The sequence below is a fragment of the Mixophyes fleayi genome, chromosome 9, assembly GCF_038048845.1.
Source record: "Mixophyes fleayi isolate aMixFle1 chromosome 9, aMixFle1.hap1, whole genome shotgun sequence".
Classification (NCBI taxonomy): Eukaryota; Metazoa; Chordata; class Amphibia; order Anura; family Limnodynastidae; genus Mixophyes; species Mixophyes fleayi.
The window spans coordinates 913128-931675 of NC_134410.1; the positions used below are offsets into that span (position 1 = coordinate 913128).

At 50.5% G+C, this 18548-nt stretch overlaps 1 protein-coding gene across 1 annotated transcript; it reads left to right on the top strand.

Moving 5' to 3' along the window:
* The first annotated feature begins 2057 nt into the window (after positions 1-2057).
* Positions 2058-12730, top strand: PPP5C (protein phosphatase 5 catalytic subunit). Its single transcript, XM_075186190.1, has 13 exons — positions 2058-2247; positions 3865-4106; positions 4200-4347; positions 4632-4753; positions 5534-5599; positions 5687-5785; positions 6174-6279; positions 6650-6792; positions 10011-10098; positions 11466-11506; positions 11586-11764; positions 11841-11922; positions 12198-12730. The coding sequence occupies exons 1-13, from the start codon at positions 2073-2075 to the stop codon at positions 12258-12260; spliced, it is 1554 nt and encodes a 517-aa protein (XP_075042291.1). The 5' UTR covers positions 2058-2072; the 3' UTR covers positions 12261-12730.
* Positions 12731-18548: the final 5818 nt, after the last annotated feature.

The window sequence follows — 18548 nt, forward strand, 5'->3', positions numbered from 1 at the left end:
GGAAAAAAAAATCCTGCAAAAAAAGAGAAAAGAAACTATTTACCTTGCGGTCACGCGGTCACGTCAGCTGGTACTCCGGCTCCCTCCCTTATCTCCTCCTCCGTGCGGTGCTCGCAGTGAATGTCGGGCGTGATGTCATCACGCCCAACATCCATTGCGGAGCGCAGCACAGAGGAGTCACCCGCACGAGAAGAACAATCAGCAGCACAGAATTGGAGAAAAGAAGAGAAGAGGACAGGAGAACAAGCTGATTAAAAGGTAAGTTAAGGGGGATTTTTTTTATTATTTCAAGGGACGCTGACAAGTGAATAAAAGTCACCTGGTCCTGGAGCATCATGGACCTTATCTCCCTGCTACATACTTCTACTTGTAATACTAATGGGGCATTATATACTATTCTCTTTGGCCCATTATAAGTTGTTATCCCTTAACTAACATAGTGGTGTAATTATCAAAACAGGTGACAATTTGGGGTCACAGTGATGTATATGTCAGGTACCGCAGGCCTGGTCAGGGCACCCTGATATACAATGCCTGGCTTAAATGCACTTTATTGATATTGCATCGAAACAATACAAAAAGTGATTATAGTATAATAACTAGAGAGGATTTTTTGAACAGGGCGATTGAAAGGTAAGTATAGGGGGATTTGAATAAAAAGTGATTTTATATATATATATATATATATATATATATATAATATATATATCACTTTTTTTCTCATATATATATATATATGTTAACTATGTTTTCTATGGTTTTTTGGATGATCAGCTATCGTTATTGTTAGTGTATCTTGTCGTCTTCCAATATGGCCCAGGGAAGCTAAAAGGTTGGACACCCCTGTTGTAAAGTGTCTGTATTATGACACTAATGTCATATAACCATAACCTCCACTGTGGTCTGGGGTGCTCCCCCCCAAAAGAGTACATGTGAGCGCGTCTCTAAATAGCAATAGCTGATATGCATACCCTGCTGGCCTCTCTTACTGCACTACAAGTCCCAGCATACACTGCTAGTCTGGTATTAGGCTCAGTGCACATTGGCATTTCTACCACAAGAAGAGAAATGTGGGAGCAGTGTCTTATATACAGAATAACAGGAAGGGTAACTCCAGGTGTGGGAGCCATAAAGACGGAGAATTCAGGGAACAGTGCAGAAGGGAATGGATGTAAAGTAAGGACTGGGGTATTATGTTCTGCTCCTGCTCTCCCTGCAATAATGGTGTATCCACATTAGGGTAATTTAGGGGCTGGTGGTGATCACGTTGGGGTAATTATGAGGCTGGCGGTGATCAGTTGGGGTAATTATGGGGCTGGTGATCATGTTGGGGTAATCATAGGGGAGATGACTACATGGGGGGTAATTAAATGGAAGATAATGACCACATGGGTTAATTATAGTGCAGATGATGACCACATTGGGGTAATTATAGGGCAGATGATGACCACATGGGGGCAGTTATAGGGCAGATGATGACCACGTGGGGGTAGTTATAGGGCAGATGATGACCACATGGTGGTATTTATAGGGCAGATGATGACCACGTGGGGGTAATTATAGGGCAGATGATGACCACATTGGGGTAGTTAGAGGGCAGATGATGACCACGTGGGGGTAGTTATAGGGCAGATGATGACCACATTGGGGGTAATTATAGGGCAAATGATGACCACATTGGGGGTAGTTATAGGGCAGATGATGACCACATGGGGGTAGTTATAGGGCAGATGATGACCACATTGGGGGTATTATAAAACAGATGTGTACTATGTAGAAGTGACTGGCTGTTATGGGCTACAGCAGGCTTGTCCAACCTGCGGCCCTCCAGATGTTGTGAAACTACAAGTCCCAGCATGCTTTGCCAGTAGACAACCAGTTGATAGCTGGAAGAGCATGCTGGGACTTGTAGTTTCACAACATCTGGAGGGCCGCAGGTTGGACAGGCCTGGGCTACAGCATAGTTTAGCATCGTGCCACTCACAACATGGCCGGCTGAACAGGTCACAGAGCGTCTGACAACTACAAGATGGCATCCAGGTCACGTGGTCTCGGCGCTGGTGCCATTCCCAATGTGGCCGCCGGATGTCGCACTGTGTCGCTCTCCTGGTGACGCAGTGTCAGTGACCGGCAGCGGGAAGATGGCTGAGGGAGAGCGGGCGGCGGAGACCGGAGGGTCAGACACAGGGACCGGCGGGGAGAGAACCGCGGAGGAGCTCAAGGAGCAAGCTAACGAGTACTTCCGGGGTAACTAGGTCACTGAGCGCTGCCTGCAGCCCGGGCACCCTGTGTCACCTCGTGCTGCCAGTGTCACCCGGGGGTGTAGTCCCAGCGTGCCCTGCCCGCCTCTCCTGCCGCACCACAAGTCCCAGCGTGCCCTGCCCGCCTCTCCTGCCGCACCACAAGTCCCAGCGTGCCCTGCCCGCCTCTCCTGCCGCACCACAAGTCCCAGCGTGCCCTGCCCGCCTCTCCTGCCGCACCACAAGTCCCAGCGTGCCCTGCCCGCCTCTCCTGCCGCACCACAAGTCCCAGCGTGCCCTGCCCGCCTCTCTGGGTGCACCACAAGTCCCAGCGTGCCCTGCCCGCCTCTCTGGGTGCACCACAAGTCCCAGCGTGCCCTGCCCGCCTCTCTGGGTGCACCACAAGTCCCAGCGTGCCCTGCCCGCCTCTCTGGGTGCACCACAAGTCCCAGCGTGCCCTGCCCGCCTCTCTGGGTGCACCACAAGTCCCAGCGTGCCCTGCCCGCCTCTCTGGGTGCACCACAAGTCCCAGCGTGCCCTGCCCGCCTCTCTGGGTGCACCACAAGTCCCAGCGTGCCCTGCCCGCCTCTCTGGGTGCACCACAAGTCCCAGCGTGCCCTGCCCGCCTCTCTGGGTGCACCACAAGTCCCAGCGTGCCCTGCCCGCCTCTCTGGGTGCACCACAAGTCCCAGCGTGCCCTGCCCGCCTCTCCTGCCGCACCACAAGTCCCAGCGTGCCCTGCCCGCCTCTCCTGCCGCACCACAAGTCCCAGCGTGCCCTGCCCGCCTCTCCTGCCGCACCACAAGTCCCAGCGTGCCCTGCCCGCCTCTCCTGCCGCACCACAAGTCCCAGCGTGCCCTGCCCGCCTCTCCTGCCGCACCACAAGTCCCAGCGTGCCCTGCCCGCCTCTCCTGCCGCACCACAAGTCCCAGCGTGCCCTGCCCGCCTCTCCTGCCGCACCACAAGTCCCAGCGTGCCCTGCCCGCCTCTCTGGGTGCACCACAAGTCCCAGCGTGCCCTGCCCGCCTCTCTGGGTGCACTACAAGTTCCCTCCCCAGGACACTGTTAACCCTGCCTGTGTCCCCCTTCCTCTCCCCTTTAAAATACTATTAGCTCAGCCTGTGCCTCTAGTTCATTCGTGCAACAGACATTTTATCTTTTTTCTATCTCAGAAATCATTCATAAGTGATGATGTTCCTTAGTTGTTTCTGAGGCTTCAGAAGAAGGTTGCTGTGACCACCATAAGACCACAATGGCTGCCAGTATTACTGTCCATTTCTTACACAGCACAATATGTCAGTCTTTCTGTTTAGTGTTTTTTTCCTCTGTGAGATGTGTGTGTGTGTGTGTGTGTGTATATATATATATATATATATATATATATATATGATCAGGCTCTAATTTTATATATTATATAAGTGTATATACCTAAATTGTATGTACTGCAGCTCAGCATCAGGGAAAGAGTTAGAGGTTAGACATTTATATTTGGGGTTACGCCCTATTTATAGATGGATGAAAGGTAATACTCTCTGAGTCCTCTCGGATTTCTGCTGCTATTGTCCACATGGGATATATTGACCTGAAATGGATTCACAATCTGTAATGTTCTTTTATCTCTCAGTAAAGGATTATGACCGTGCTGTACAGTATTACACACAAGCCATTGATCTCAATCCAAGCATCGCCATTTACTATGGGAACCGCAGCTTGGCATATCTCCGCACCGAATGTTATGGCTACGCTTTGGCTGATGCCTCTCGTGCCATCCAGCTTGACGCCAAATACATTAAAGGCTATTACAGGCGGGCGGCCAGCAATATGGCCCTGGGGAAACTGAAAGCCGCCCTGAAAGACTATGAAACGGTCAGAGCCTCTATATTTCTATCTCTCTATAACTCTCCACCTGTCCTTCCCCATTATCCGTCCCTCTCCTGACCCTCCATGTTTCCTCTCCAGGTGGTGAAAGTTCGCCCCCAAGATAAAGACGCTCAGATGAAGTTTCAGGAGTGCAGCAAACTAGTGCGGCAAAAAGCGTTTGAACGAGCGATCGCATGCGACCAGCACAACCGCTCTGTGGTGGATTCCCTGGACATTGAAGGGATGAGTAAGTAGCAGCGGAGATAAGAGAGTACAGGACAATGTGATATTAGATTAGTTGTATTGTATTTACCCACCGGACCGTCGCTCTGTCACCTACATTACCCTGCGTGGTGCAGATATTGTGTCCAGGATAGAATCTGTTCTTATGTAGAGTAACAATGTTTCAGTGATATCTAATGTGAATTATTGTACAGGTATCCTGTAGAAAACTGTCATTTTCAGTAAATTGGTAACAAATAACAGAACAGACTGTGTGTGTCTGACAGTGGGTTCCTTGCTTCTCTCCAGCCATAGAAGATGAATACACCGGCCCACAGCTACAGGATGGAAAGGTCACCTTGGAGTTCATGCTGGAATTAATGACATTTTATAAAGACCAGAAGAAGCTTCACCGAAAATGTGTTTATCAGGTAATTGTGGAAACGTAAAGAATTATCTGTAGCACATACTGACCTATATCACTGGTATAGTCCAGTCTTCCCCGATCAGATATATCTAACTGTGAGCTGGGATTAATGTGCGACAATGTCCTTAGTAATAGTGGGTTTCTCCGTCCACCTTAGATATCTAAAAACAGTATAATTTGCTGTGTATAGACCAATGTTATTAGGTTCTCAGCCTTGTTAATGGGTGCACAGACCCCTAAACATCGCTTCACATACTGCACCGGCTGTAGAGGTTATAGATGGACCCGGTGCCAGCTTGGTTTATACATTCAGAATGGAGCCTCGTAGAACATTAATATGTTTCCTTGTTAGAGGCAAATAAGGAGAGATGAATCTCGCATATTTACAGGGAATGTTACAGTATGTATATGTATATGAACCCAGATGATGTAGGGGTGCCTGGGGGAATACAGGATGGGCAGCCGGAGGGGGGGGACGCTGGAGGATACAGGGTGGGTGGGCCCAGTGGGTGCTGGGCATGGATGGGGCGCCCAGGGGATACGGGGCAGGGAGTACAGGTGAATTTCTTGCAGTTTGAGTTGTACTATTGATGTGGAGGAGACAATGGGATATTTTCTCAGTTACATTATTCCTCTATGAGAAGTATAAGGCAATCAATGAGTCTGTATGTAGACTGCCTAATTCCTGCTCTATGAATACTGTGCTATACATTGTATTGTATGATGGGGGAAGAACAGTCACATTATGTAGTTTTATAAATCCTGTGTCCGTCTCTCCGCTCAGATACTTGTACAGGTGAAAGAGATTCTGTCCCAGCTCCCGAGTCTGGTGGAGATCTCGCTGGACAAGGTTTGTACCTCTGCACTAGCTGATTCCTGCTCTTGGTTTGGTGTTATCTCACAGTTCATCCTCTCTCTCGCTCTCTCTCTCTGACAGTCCCAGCAGGTGACTGTCTGCGGCGACACACACGGCCAGTACTACGACCTCATGAACATTTTCCATCTCAACGGGGTCCCGTCTGAGAGTAATCCCTATGTATCCTTTACTAGCGCTGTGCGACCTCTTGTTGCAGCATCCGTGGGATCTTAAGGCTCTGCCTAATTCCGTTAAATCCCAAAACACAACTGAACTAAAAAAAGAATCTAGCACGTGTAACCAGCAGTGTTATCTTATAATACATATGTGTGTGTGTATATATCAGGTGTACACTCGTCTTCTCCATGTTAAGCACTTGCCCTATGTATTACACCTCGCTCTATGGATATTTTTGTTCTCCTGCAGTTGTAAACGTTAAACATCTTGCCCCAGATACACAGGTGAATTTACTCCATTTACCTTCATTTGCCCCCCAAGACGCCACGGTTGCCGCCCATTGAGTTTCTGTAAGATGCCGTTGTGTAACTAATTTCCTAAGTTCCTGCAGATATTTAATGGTGACTTTGTGGATCGAGGCTCATTCTCAGTAGAAGTAATAGTGACGCTTTGTGGCTTCAAACTGCTGTATCCTGCGCACTTCCACTTATTGCGAGGTAAGCCCCGCCCATATCGCTAATCTATGGTCAGAGCTTTAACGCATTCAAGATATTACCATCTGCGCCACAATTCTAAGAATTCTATGCAGCCCTCGCAGTGCTTTGTTTTTCTGCCTCCCGGCCCTTCACATTAGGTGAAAATCCTAATTTTCTACCATGCGATCTCTACTGATTTTCCTCTTGACCCATTTCTGTCATCTTTGTGTCCTAGATTTCACTCATCATGTCAATGCTGTCTGAGGCTCCTCTCGTGTTTCCAAGTTTTCTTTCTTCTTCATGGTTCTCCACCTTGTTTTCAGCAATTCTACTCTCGCATTGTATGTTACTAGCGTGTTTCTGGAGCTCACACGGCCTTGTGTTCTCCTAGGTAACCACGAGACAGACACCATGAACCAGATGTACGGATTTGAGGGAGAAGTGAAGGCCAAATACTCCACCCAGATGTTCCAGCTCTTCAGCGAGGTCTTCCAGTGGCTGCCGCTGGCGATGTGCGTTAATCAGCGCATCCTGGTGAGATATGTTCCCATGTAAAGATCGTATGACTAGAGCTCAGAGCTAGGTTCTCTGGGTTGGATTGAAGACCCCCCCTAACCCCCTACTCAGCACCGCTTCTCTTATGTCGTAGGCCTTCCTTCTATTTTCTATGCTCACTTTTCATTCTAGGATTTATTATTATTATTATTATTATTATTAATATCACTGTAGATTTGTAGGCACCACAGTGCTCCGCAGCGCTGTACAGTAGGGAAAACAGGACACACATAAACCAGGGACATACAAGGCAGACAAAATAAATGCAGCCATGAAAACAAAGGGTGTGAAGGATCCAGCTCATTATAGAGCTCACATTGTAAGTGAAACAGGGTAAAGGTGAGACACGAAGAGCGAGTGTGGTTCAGAATGGAGATTGGGGCAGGTGTGAGTGTGTACCAGTGAGTAGTATAGGTGGGAGTAGGGGAGGTGTGAGGGTGTATTGGTGGGAGTAGGGGAGGTTTGAGGGGGGGGGGGGGGGTCGGTGTGAGTAGGGTCTGACACTGGAACATGCTGCTTGGGTTAGTTTTAGCAGAATATAGAATGTAAATGAGTCGGGGGCTGTGGTTCGGAGGGGGGGGGGGTTCAGCTGGCTGATTCCCTCACGGGGCCGTAGAAGGAATAGAGCTGACAGTACAGAGAGTTCAGGCTAGGGGGCCGGGGTCCTTCTTGGTCGGAGGTCCTCTCACTGAGTGCAGGTCAGACGTGACAGATGTCTTATTTATATAGGTTAGGGGGGCCGGTGACCGGGGGTCCTCCCTCACTGAGGATGGCTGGGACGGGAGAGCTGTCTGTTATGTATATAGGTCAGGGGGCTGGTGGCCGGGGGTCCTCTCACCGAGGGCGGGTGGGCTGGGATAGCTGTCTGTTATGTATATAAGTTAGGGGGCCGGGGGTCCTCTCCCCGAGGGCGGATGGGACGGGAGAGTTGTCTGTTATGTATATAGGTTAGGGGGGGCCGGGGGTCCTCTCCCCGAGGGCGGATGGGACGGGAGAGGCGGGTGGGCTGGGATAGCTGTCTGTTATGTATATAGGTTAGGGGGGCCGGGGGTCCTCTCGCTGAGGGCGGGTGGGCTGGGATAGCTGTCTGTTATGTATATAGGTTAGGGGGCCGGGGATCCTCTCCCCGAGGGCGGATGGGACGGGAGAGTTGTCTGTTATGTATATAGGTTAGGGGGGCCGGGGGTCCTCTCGCTGAGGGCGGGTGGGACGGGAGAGCTGTCTGTTATGTATATAGGTTAGGGGGGCCGGGGGTCCTCTCGCTGAGGGCGGGTGGGCTGGGATAGCTGTCTGTTATGTATATAGGTTAGGGGGCCGGGGATCCTCTCCCCGAGGGCGGATGGGACGGGAGAGCTGTCTGTTATGTATATAGGTTAGGGGGGCCGGGGGTCCTCTCGCTGAGGGCGGATGGGACGGGAGAGTTGTCTGTTATGTATATAGGTTAGGGGGGCCGGGGATCCTCTCCCCGAGGGCGGATGGGACGGGAGAGCTGTCTGTTATGTATATAGGTTAGGGGGGGCCGGGGGTCCTCTCGCTGAGGGCGGATGGGACGGGAGAGTTGTCTGTTATGTATATAGGTTAGGGGGGCCGGGGATCCTCTCCCCGAGGGCGGATGGGACGGGAGAGCTGTCTGTTATGTATATAGGTTAGGGGGGGCCGGGGGTCCTCTCGCTGAGGGCGGATGGGACGGGAGAGCTGTCTGTTATGTATATAGGTTAGGGGGGCCGGGGATCCTCTCCCCGAGGGCGGATGGGACGGGAGAGCTGTCTGTTATGTATATAGGTTAGGGGGGGCCGGGGGTCCTCTCGCTGAGGGCGGATGGGACGGGAGAGCTGTCTGTTATGTATATAGGTTAGGGGGGCCGGGGATCCTCTCCCCGAGGGCGGGTGGGCTGGGATAGCTGTCTGTTATGTATATAGGTTAGGGGGGGCCGGGGGTCCTCTCACCGAGGGCGGGTGGGCTGGGATAGCTGTCTGTTATGTATATAGGTTAGGGGGCCGGGGATCCTCTCACCGAGGGCGGATGGGACGGGAGAGCTGTCTGTTATGTATATAGGTTAGGGGGCCGGGGGTCCTCTTGCTGAGGGCGGGTGGGCCGGGAGAGTTGTCTGTTATGTATATAGGTTAGGGGGGGCCGGGGGTCCTCTTGCTGAGGGCGGGTGGGCCGGGAGAGTTGTCTGTTATGTATATAGGTTAGGGGGGGCCGGGGATCCTCTCCCCGAGGGCGAATGGGCTAGGAGAGCTGTCTGTTATGTATATAAGTTAGGGGGGCCGGGGGTCCTCTCGCTGAGGGCGGGTGGGCCGGGAGAGTTGTCTGTTATGTATATAGGTTAGGGGGCCGGGGGTCCTCTCGCTGACTGCGTGTGGGCCGGGAGAGTTGTCTGTTATGTATATAGGTTAGGGGGGCCGGGGATCCTCTCGCTGAGGGCGGGTGGGCCGGGATAGCTGTCTGTTATGTATATAGGTTAGGGGGGCCGGGGGTCCTCTCGCTGAGGGCGGGTGGGACGGGAGAGCTGTCTGTTATGTATATAGGTTAGGGGGGCCGGGGATCCTCTCGCTGACGGCGTGTGGGCTGGGATAGCTGTCTGTTATGTATATAGGTTAGGGGGCCGGGGATCCTCTCACCGAGGGCGGATGGGACGGGAGAGCTGTCTGTTATGTATATAGGTTAGGGGGGCCGGGGGTCCTCTCGCTGAGGGCGGGTGGGACGGGAGAGCTGTCTGTTATGTATATAGGTTAGGGGGGCCGGGGATCCTCTCACCGCGAGCTGTCTGTTATGTATATAGGTTAGGGGGCCGGGGGTCCTCTCGCTGACGGCGTGTGGGCCGGGAGAGCTGTCTGTTATGTATATAGGTTAGGGGGCCGGGGATCCTCTCCCCGAGGGCGGATGGGACGGGAGAGCTGTCTGTTATGTATATAGGTTAGGGGGCCGGGGGTCCTCTCGCTGACGGCGTGTGGGCCGGGATAGCTGTGTCTCTACGCTGAAATAAATTTATGGGAGAATATGTTCCCTCAGGACTGGACTATACTATCGGCACCGTGCCCTCAGTGGGGCCCTAAGCCTGTGGCCTCTAATAGAATGATTGTTATAAGGAAAACCTGATATCGCAAAACCAGTAACCAAATCTACTTGTCCTATAGACTGAGTACTTGAAGTATCACGTGTGTAACACCAGTATATGAATTATTTCCATCCAGATCATGCACGGGGGGCTCTTCTCCGAGGATGGAGTCACCTTGGATCAGATTCGGAGCATTGAACGGAACCGTCAGCCGCCGGACTCAGGTGTGAACTGTGGACTTTTACCATAAATATATTTCTGATCAGGAAAGTAACCATCAAACAAAACAAACTCATAGCTTCTGACAGGGCAAATCCAAGGTGGTTTCTGGCACAACCAATGATGAGGGTGCCGAAAACTGTTCCGATACCGGCACCAGAGCCAGCTGCACCAACTGTGGCAGCACCAGCACCAATGAATTTAGCAGGGGTGGGATATGTTAGGCATCAAATGAACAGTCAGTTCTTGACGTTGATGTGTTGAAAGTAGGAAAAATGGGCAAATGTAAGGATCTGAGTGTCAAATTGGAGATGCTCTGACCCAGGTGTCTAGACATCACAAAACAACATGTGTTGTTGGGTGTTCCTAGTATACAGTGGATAGTACCTACCAAAAGTGGTCCAAGGAAGGGCAAATGGTGGACTGTCGTTGGGGTCATGGACACCCAAGGCTCATCGATCTGTGTGGGGAGCGAAGGCTAGACTGTGGTCCAATCCCACAGAAGAGCTAACGTAGCACAAATTGCTGAAAAAGTTAATGCTGGGTATGATAGAAAGGTGTCAGATCACACAGTGCACCACAGGCGCCTACAATGGGCACGTGAGCGCCAGAACTGGACCATGGAACAGTGGAAGAAAGTGGTCTGATTAATCGCGATTTCTTTTACATCATGTGGATGGCTGAGTGCGTGTGCGGCGTTTACCTGGGGAAGAGATGGCACCAGGATGCATTATGGGAAGAAGACAAGCCAGTGGAAGCAGTGTGATGCTCTGGGCAATGTTCTGGTGGGAAACCTTGGGTCCTGGCATTCATGTGGATGTTACTTTGACACGTACCACCTACCTAAACATTGTTGCAGGCCAAGTACACCCCTTCATGGCAGCGGTATTCCCTGATGACAGTGACCTCTTTCAGCAGGATAATGGGCCCTGCCACACTGCAAACATTGTTCAGGAATGGTTTGAGGAACATGACATATAGTTGAAGGTGTTGCCTAGGCCTCCAAATTCCCCAGATCTCAATCTGATCGAGCATCTGTGGGATGTGCTGGAGACACAAGTCCGAGCCATGGAGGCCGCACCTCACAACTTACAGGACTTAAAGGATCTGCTGCTAACGTCTTGGTGCCAGATACCACAGGACACCTTCAGGGGTCTTGTGGAGTTCAGGCCTCGATGGGTCAGAGCTGTTTTGGTGGCATGAGGGGAACCACATGGGCTGGTGTTTTTAATGTTGTGACTGATCTGATATATTTAATTTCTATATAAATAGTAGTTTATTATAAATTTAAACGCGATACCATGGTCTATCACCCTTCCCTGACCATGCGTTCTCAGACTTCCTTCTCTTACAGTCTCCCCTTGTCTTACAGGACCAATGTGCGACCTTCTGTGGTCTGATCCCCAGCCACAGGTAAGGTGACTTCTGTTCTGCCCCCCAGCCAACATCTATCCCTCCATGTGACCCACCTCTCTCTCTCTCTCTCCGTCAGGACGGGCGCTCTGTCAGCAAGCGGGGTGTGAGCTGTCAGTTTGGCCCGGATGTGACTCGGAGGTTTCTGGAAGAGAACAGTCTGGATTACATTATCCGCAGTCACGAAGTGAAGGGGGAAGGATATGAAGTGACTCACAGTGGTCACTGTGTCACAGTCTTCTCTGCTCCTAACTACTGGTGAGGACAGGAACAGAGCCCTGATTATCTCACGTTACTCCCAGACTGTATCTAACTCTCCTGCTCTCTCCCTCAGCGATCAGATGGGGAATAAAGGGGCTTATATACATCTCAACGGCTCTGATCTCAAGCCCAAATTCCACCAGTTTGATGCTGTGGTAAGTCTCTCACAAACTCTATAATAATGAATAAGGGAAGTTAGATTCTAATCTGCAGCCTGCTCTGTTCATATTGTTCCCCCGTGTCTGTTATTGCGCCATCGCTCCTGCTTGTGGCGCTGTGTGCCCTCCGCTGGTGGCGCTGTGCCATTGTGCCCGCTCTGCTGGTGGCGCTGTGCGACACATTTCCTAATGCGCAGCCGGCCTCCATGTAACGTCAGACAGCCCTCCTCTCTGTCGTCATCCTGTAACTGTGTCTCCTGCCTCTCTCACAGCCGCACCCCAATGTAAAGCCGATGATGTACGCCAACTCTCTGCTCCAGATGGGGATGATGTGAGGACCACGTGTCTGCTGTTTCCGTACCAGCAGTTGCCCCCAGGTGGACAGTGAATGGGGCTCTCACAGTATTTGCCCCAGTTTCAAGGGCAATAAAGAATTGAGAGGACTATTTTTAATACTGTAAAAGAGGAATAGAGCTGAGGGGGAGAATGTCTGACACGTGTGTTCTTTGGATGTCTGCGATGCGTGTATGAGTGACACACGTGTTTTCTCTGGATGTCCGTGTGACTGTGTGTGTGAGACACGTGTTATTTGAATGACTGTGTGACTGTGTGTGTGTGACACTTGTTATCTGGATGACTGTGTGGGGGGGTTGTTTCAGCTAGAAACGCACAATAGTCCTACACCCCCTCCCCTCATGTGTAACCTGTGTGTTCCCTGTATATCCGAGCGTATACAGACCCCTAGCCCCGCCCCCTGCGCTGTCTGTAATTACTTGGCTTCTAATAAAGGTTCTGATCACATAAAGATGGAGTGTTACTATCTCATGTAATCCTGATCATCATCTTAATATCTGTGATTCTATTGCGCTGACCGCCATAACCTCATCAGCTTAATATCTATATATAGCGTATAAATATATCTAATATATTTATAAGGCGTCACAAATGGTCAGCAGCGCCGTACATGACATATACAGAAATCAGTGATCCGTAACACAGAACATAAGTGAAGAACAAAACACAAAGGCCAGACATACTGAATGAATCAATATACAGGTAACATGGTAATGTAGATCAAATTATATGATTGACAGTGAGTGAGAGTGATGGTAGTAACCAGCAGAAGAAGTCCAAAGCTTAAGAAGACAGGGCTGGGGAAGCAGCCAAGAGGTACAGGGGGTGATGGAATAGTAGAAGGAGCAGACAAAGAAAGAGGGCCCTGATCCTGAGAGCTTACATCCTAAAGGGAAGGGGGAGACACAAATAGGGTGGTACTGACTGGGGGGGAGAGCCAGGACAAGGGAGTTAGGAGGAGGACTGATAGACTTGAATAAAGAAGTGAGTCTTAAGGGCACGCTTGAAGCCTTTGAGAGTAGATGCTCACCTGATGGAGCGAGAGAGACCGTTCCACAGCTGGGGAGCAGCCCGGGCGATGTCCTGGAGATGGGAGTGAGAGGAGGTGATCAGTGAGGCGGCGGTCACAGAGCGGAGGGGGCGGCTAGGAGTGTAGGTAGAGATGAGATTGGAGATGTAATGGAGGGGGATTGATTGAGAGCTTTGAAGGTGAGGAATTTAAATTTAATTCTGTAGACCATGGGAAGCTAATGTAGGGATTTATTGAAGGGGAATTGCAGATACAGAGCGGCGGGACAGAAACGTGAGGCGGGCAGCAATATTGAGGATAGACCTAAGAGGGGCAAGGTGGGAGTCAGGTAGGCAAGAGAGAAGGAAGTTACAGTAGTCGAGGTGGGAGATTGCAAGCGAGTGAATGAGTTTTGGTGGCTTCCGTGGTGAGAAAGGGCCGTATATTCCAGAGGTGGAAGTAACAGGATTTTAATAGGGACAGAATGTGAGGTTTGAAGGAGAGAGGGGTCGAGGATGACCCCAAGGCATCGAACTTGAGGGACAGAAAGGAGGGTAGTGTTATTAACAGAAATGAGAGGAGGGAGGTGGGAGAGCCCTGGAAGGTTCAGTCTTGGAAATATTAAGTTTAAGACAGCGCTGGGACATCCAAGATGAGGGGGCAGAGAGACAGAAGGAGACACGAGACAGAAGGGGAGAGGATAGATCAGCGGATGAAAGATAGATTTGGGTATCATCAGCATAAAGGTGGTACTGGAGGCCAAATGAGTGGATGAGGGCACTAAGGGAGGAGGTGTAGAGGGAGAAGAACAGGGGGCCAAGAACGGATCCTTGGGGATCTCCAATAGTAAGGGAAGATGGGGGGGTGTGGAGTCAGGTGTAGAGACAGAGAAGGAGCGGTTGGTGAGGCCTATAGATTTGAGTTTGCAAAAGGAGGGAGTGGTCAACGGTATTATGTAGATTTGTGTTTGGTATCGGGCAGCGTCTTATATAAAATTATTCTGACATTGACTATCAGAGTTCGATACGTCTCCAATGGAAACAAATGTGCTCTGTAATCCCTATATGCTAAATAAATGGGTTCTGACCATAAGTGTCATCAAGAAAACCCAAAAGATGAAAGTCGGTGGTATTCCAGGTGGGGTTACCCTCAGATTTTACGAGGCTGCACTACAAAGTCTATATTCATATTCCCTGCAGAGATAATGGTCCAGTGTGAGTCTGAGTCCTTGTCCTGCCTCTGCACAACGCTGCCCCCTCTCTGGGCTTTCTGGTAACTGCAGGCACCCTTGAGGGTCCGTTCTATACAACACAGAAAGGCCTGATCGCTGGTCTATTAACGGGGCTGATCGCCGGTCTATTAACGGGGCTGATCTCAAGACTAATAACAGTGCTGATCTCTGATCTATTAACGGTGCTGATCGCTGCTCTATTAACGGGGCTGATTGCTGATCTATTAACGGGGCCGGTCGCTGGTCTATTAACGTCTGATCGCCGGTCTATTAACAGGACTGATCTCTGGTCTATTAACGGGGCTGATCGCTGATCTATTAACGGGGCTGATCTTTGATCTATTAACAGTGCTGATCTCTGGTCTATTAACGGGGCTGATCGCTGATCTATTAACAGGACTGATCTCTGGTCTATTAACAGGGCCGGTCGCTGGTCTATTAACAGGGCCGGTCGCTGGTCTATTAACGGGGCTGATCGCTGATCTATTAACGGGGCTGATCTTTGATCTATTAACAGTGCTGATCTCTGGTCTATTAACGGGGCTGATCGCTGATCTATTAATGGGGCTGATCGCTGATCTATTAATGGGGCTGATCGCTGATCTATTAACGGGGCTGATCGCTGATCTATTAACGGGGCTGATCGCTGGTCTATTAACGGGGCTGATCTCTGGTCTATTAACAGGGCTAATCGCTGCTCTATTAACAGTGCTGATCTCTGGTCTATTAACGGGGCTGATCGCTGATCTATTAACGGGGCTGATCGCTGGTCTATTATCGGGGCTGATCGCTGATCTATTAACAGTGCTGATCTCTGGTCTATTAACGGGGCTGATCGCTGATCTATTAACGGGGCTGATCGCTGATCTATTAACGGGGCTGATCGCTGGTCTATTATCGGGGCTGATCGCTGATCTATTAACGGGGCTGATCTCTGGTCTATTAACAGGGCTAATCGCTGCTCTATTAACAGTGCTGATCTCTGGTCTATTATCGGGGCTGATCGCTGGTCTATTATCGGGGCTGATCGCTGATCTATTAACAGTGCTGATCTCTGGTCTATTAACGGGGCTGATCGCTGATCTATTAACGGGGCTGATCGCTGATCTATTAACGGGGCTGATCGCTGGTCTATTATCGGGGCTGATCGCTGATCTATTAACAGTGCTGATCTCTGGTCTATTAACGGGGCTGATCGCTGATCTATTAACGGGGCTGATCGCTGATCTATTAACGGGGCCGGTCGCTGGTCTATTAACGTCTGATCACCGGTCTATTACCAGGGCTGATCTTTGGTCTATTAACAGGGCCGGTCGCTGGTCTATTAACAGGGCCGGTCGCTGGTCTATTACCAGGGCTGATCGCCGGTCTATTAACGGGGCCGATCGCTGATCTATTAACGGGGCCGGTCGCTGGTCTATTAACGTCTGATCGCCGGTCTATTAACAGGACTGATCTCTGGTCTATTAACGGGGCCGGTCGCTGGTCTATTAACGGGGCTGATCTCTGATCTATTAACAGGGCTGATCGCTGATCTATTAACGGGGCTGATCTCTGGTCTATTAACAGGGCTGATCGCTGATCTATTAACAGTGCTGATCACTGGTCTATTAACGGGGCCGGTCACTGGTCTATTAACGGGGCCGATCGCCGGTCTATTAACAGGGCTGATCGCTTATCTATTAACAGGGCTGATCTCTGGTCTATTAACAGGGCTGATCGCTGATCTATTAACAGTGCTGATCTCTGGTCTATTAACGGGGCTGATCGCTGATCTATTAACGGGGCTGATCGCTGATCTATTAACGGGGCCGGTCGCTGGTCTATTAACGTCTGATCACCGGTCTATTACCAGGGCTGATCTTTGGTCTATTAACAGTGCTGATCTCTGGTCTATTAACGGGGCCGATCGCTGATATATTAACAGGGCCGATCGCTGGTCTATTAACGGGGCCGATCGCTGGTCTATTAACGGGGCCGATCGCTGGTCTATTAACGGGGCCGATCGCTGGTCTATTAACGGGGCCGATCGCTGGTCTATTAACGGGGCCGATCGCTGGTCTATTAACGGGGCCGGTCGCTGGTCTATTAACAGGACTGATCGCTGGTCTATTAACGGTGCTGATCGCTGGTCTATTAACAGGACTGATCGTTGGTCTATTAATGGCTGATCGCTGATCTATTAACGGGGCTGATCGCTGGTCTATTAACAGGGCCGGTCGCTGGTCTATTAACAGGACTCATCGCCGGTCTATTAACAGGGCCGGTCGCCGGTCTATTAACAGGGCCGATCGCCGGTCTATTAACAGGGCTGATCGCTTATCTATTAACAGGGCTGATCTCTGGTCTATTAACAGGGCTGATCGCTGATCTATTAACAGTGCTGATCTCTGGTCTATTAACGGGGCTGATCGCTGATCTATTAACAGGGCTGATCGCTGATCTATTAACGGGGCCGGTCGCTGGTCTATTAACGTCTGATCACCGGTCTATTACCAGGGCTGATCTTTGGTCTATTAACAGTGCTGATCTCTGGTCTATTAACGGGGCCGATCGCTGATCTATTAACGGGGACGATCTCTGGTCTATTAACGGGGCCGATCGCTGGTCTATTAACAGTGCCGATCTCTGGTCTATTAACGGGGCCCGTCGCTGGTCTATTAACAGGACTGATCGCTGATCTATTAACGGGGCTGATCTTTGATCTATTAACAGTGCTGATCTCTGGTCTATTAACGGGGCTGATCGCTGATCTATTAATGGGGCTGATCGCTGATCTATTAATGGGGCTGATCGCTGATCTATTAACGGGGCTGATCGCTGGTCTATTAACGGGGCTGATCGCTGGTCTATTAACGGGGCTGATCTCTGGTCTATTAACAGTGCTGATCTCTGGTCTATTAACAGGGCTAATCGCTGCTCTATTAACAGTGCTGATCTCTGGTCTATTAACGGGGCTGATCGCTGATCTATTAACGGGGCTGATCGCTGGTCTATTAACGGGGCTGATTGCTGATCTATTAACGGGGCTGATTGCTGATCTATTAACGGGGCTGATTGCTGATCTATTAACAGGGCTGATCTCTGGTCTATTAACAGGGCTGATCTCTGGTCTATTAACAGGGCTGATCGCTGATCTATTAACGGGGCTGATCTCTGGTCTATTAACGGGGCTGATCTCTGGTCTATTAACGGGGCTGATCTCTGGTCTATTAACGGGGCTCATCTCTGGTCTATTAACAGGGCTGATCGCTGATCTATTAACAGTGCTGATCTCTGGTCTATTAACGGGGGACGATCGCTGATCTATTAACGTCTAATCACCGGTTTATTACCAGGGCTGATCTCTGGTCTATTAACAGTGCTGATCTCTGGTCTATTAACAGGGCCGGTCGCTGGTCTATTAACAGGGCCGGTCGCTGGTCTATTAACAGGGCCGGTCGCTGGTCTATTACCAGGGCTGATCGCCGGTCTATTAACGGGGCTGATCTCTGGTCTATTAACGGGGCTGATCTCTGGTCTATTAACGGGGCCGATCGCTGATCTATTAACGGGGCCGGTCGCTGGTCTATTAACGTCTGATCGCCGGTCTATTAACAGGACTGATCTCTGGTCTATTAACGGGGCCGGTCGCTGGTCTATTAACGGGGCCGATCGCTGATCTATTAACGGGGCTGATCTCTGATCTATTAACAGTGCTGATCTCTGGTCTATTAACGGGGCTGATCTCTGGTCTATTAACAGTGCTGATCTCTGGTCTATTAACAGGGCTAATCGCTGCTCTATTAACAGTGCTGATCTCTGGTCTATTAACGGGGCTGATCGCTGATCTATTAACGGTGCTGATCGCTGCTTTATTAACGGGGCCGATCGCTGATCTATTAACGGGGCCGGTCGCTGGTCTATTAACGTCTGATCGCCGGTCTATTAACAGGACTGATCTCTGGTCTATTAACAGGGCCGGTCGCTGGTCTATTAACAGGGCTGATCTCTGATCTATTAACAGTGCTGATCTCTGGTCTATTAACG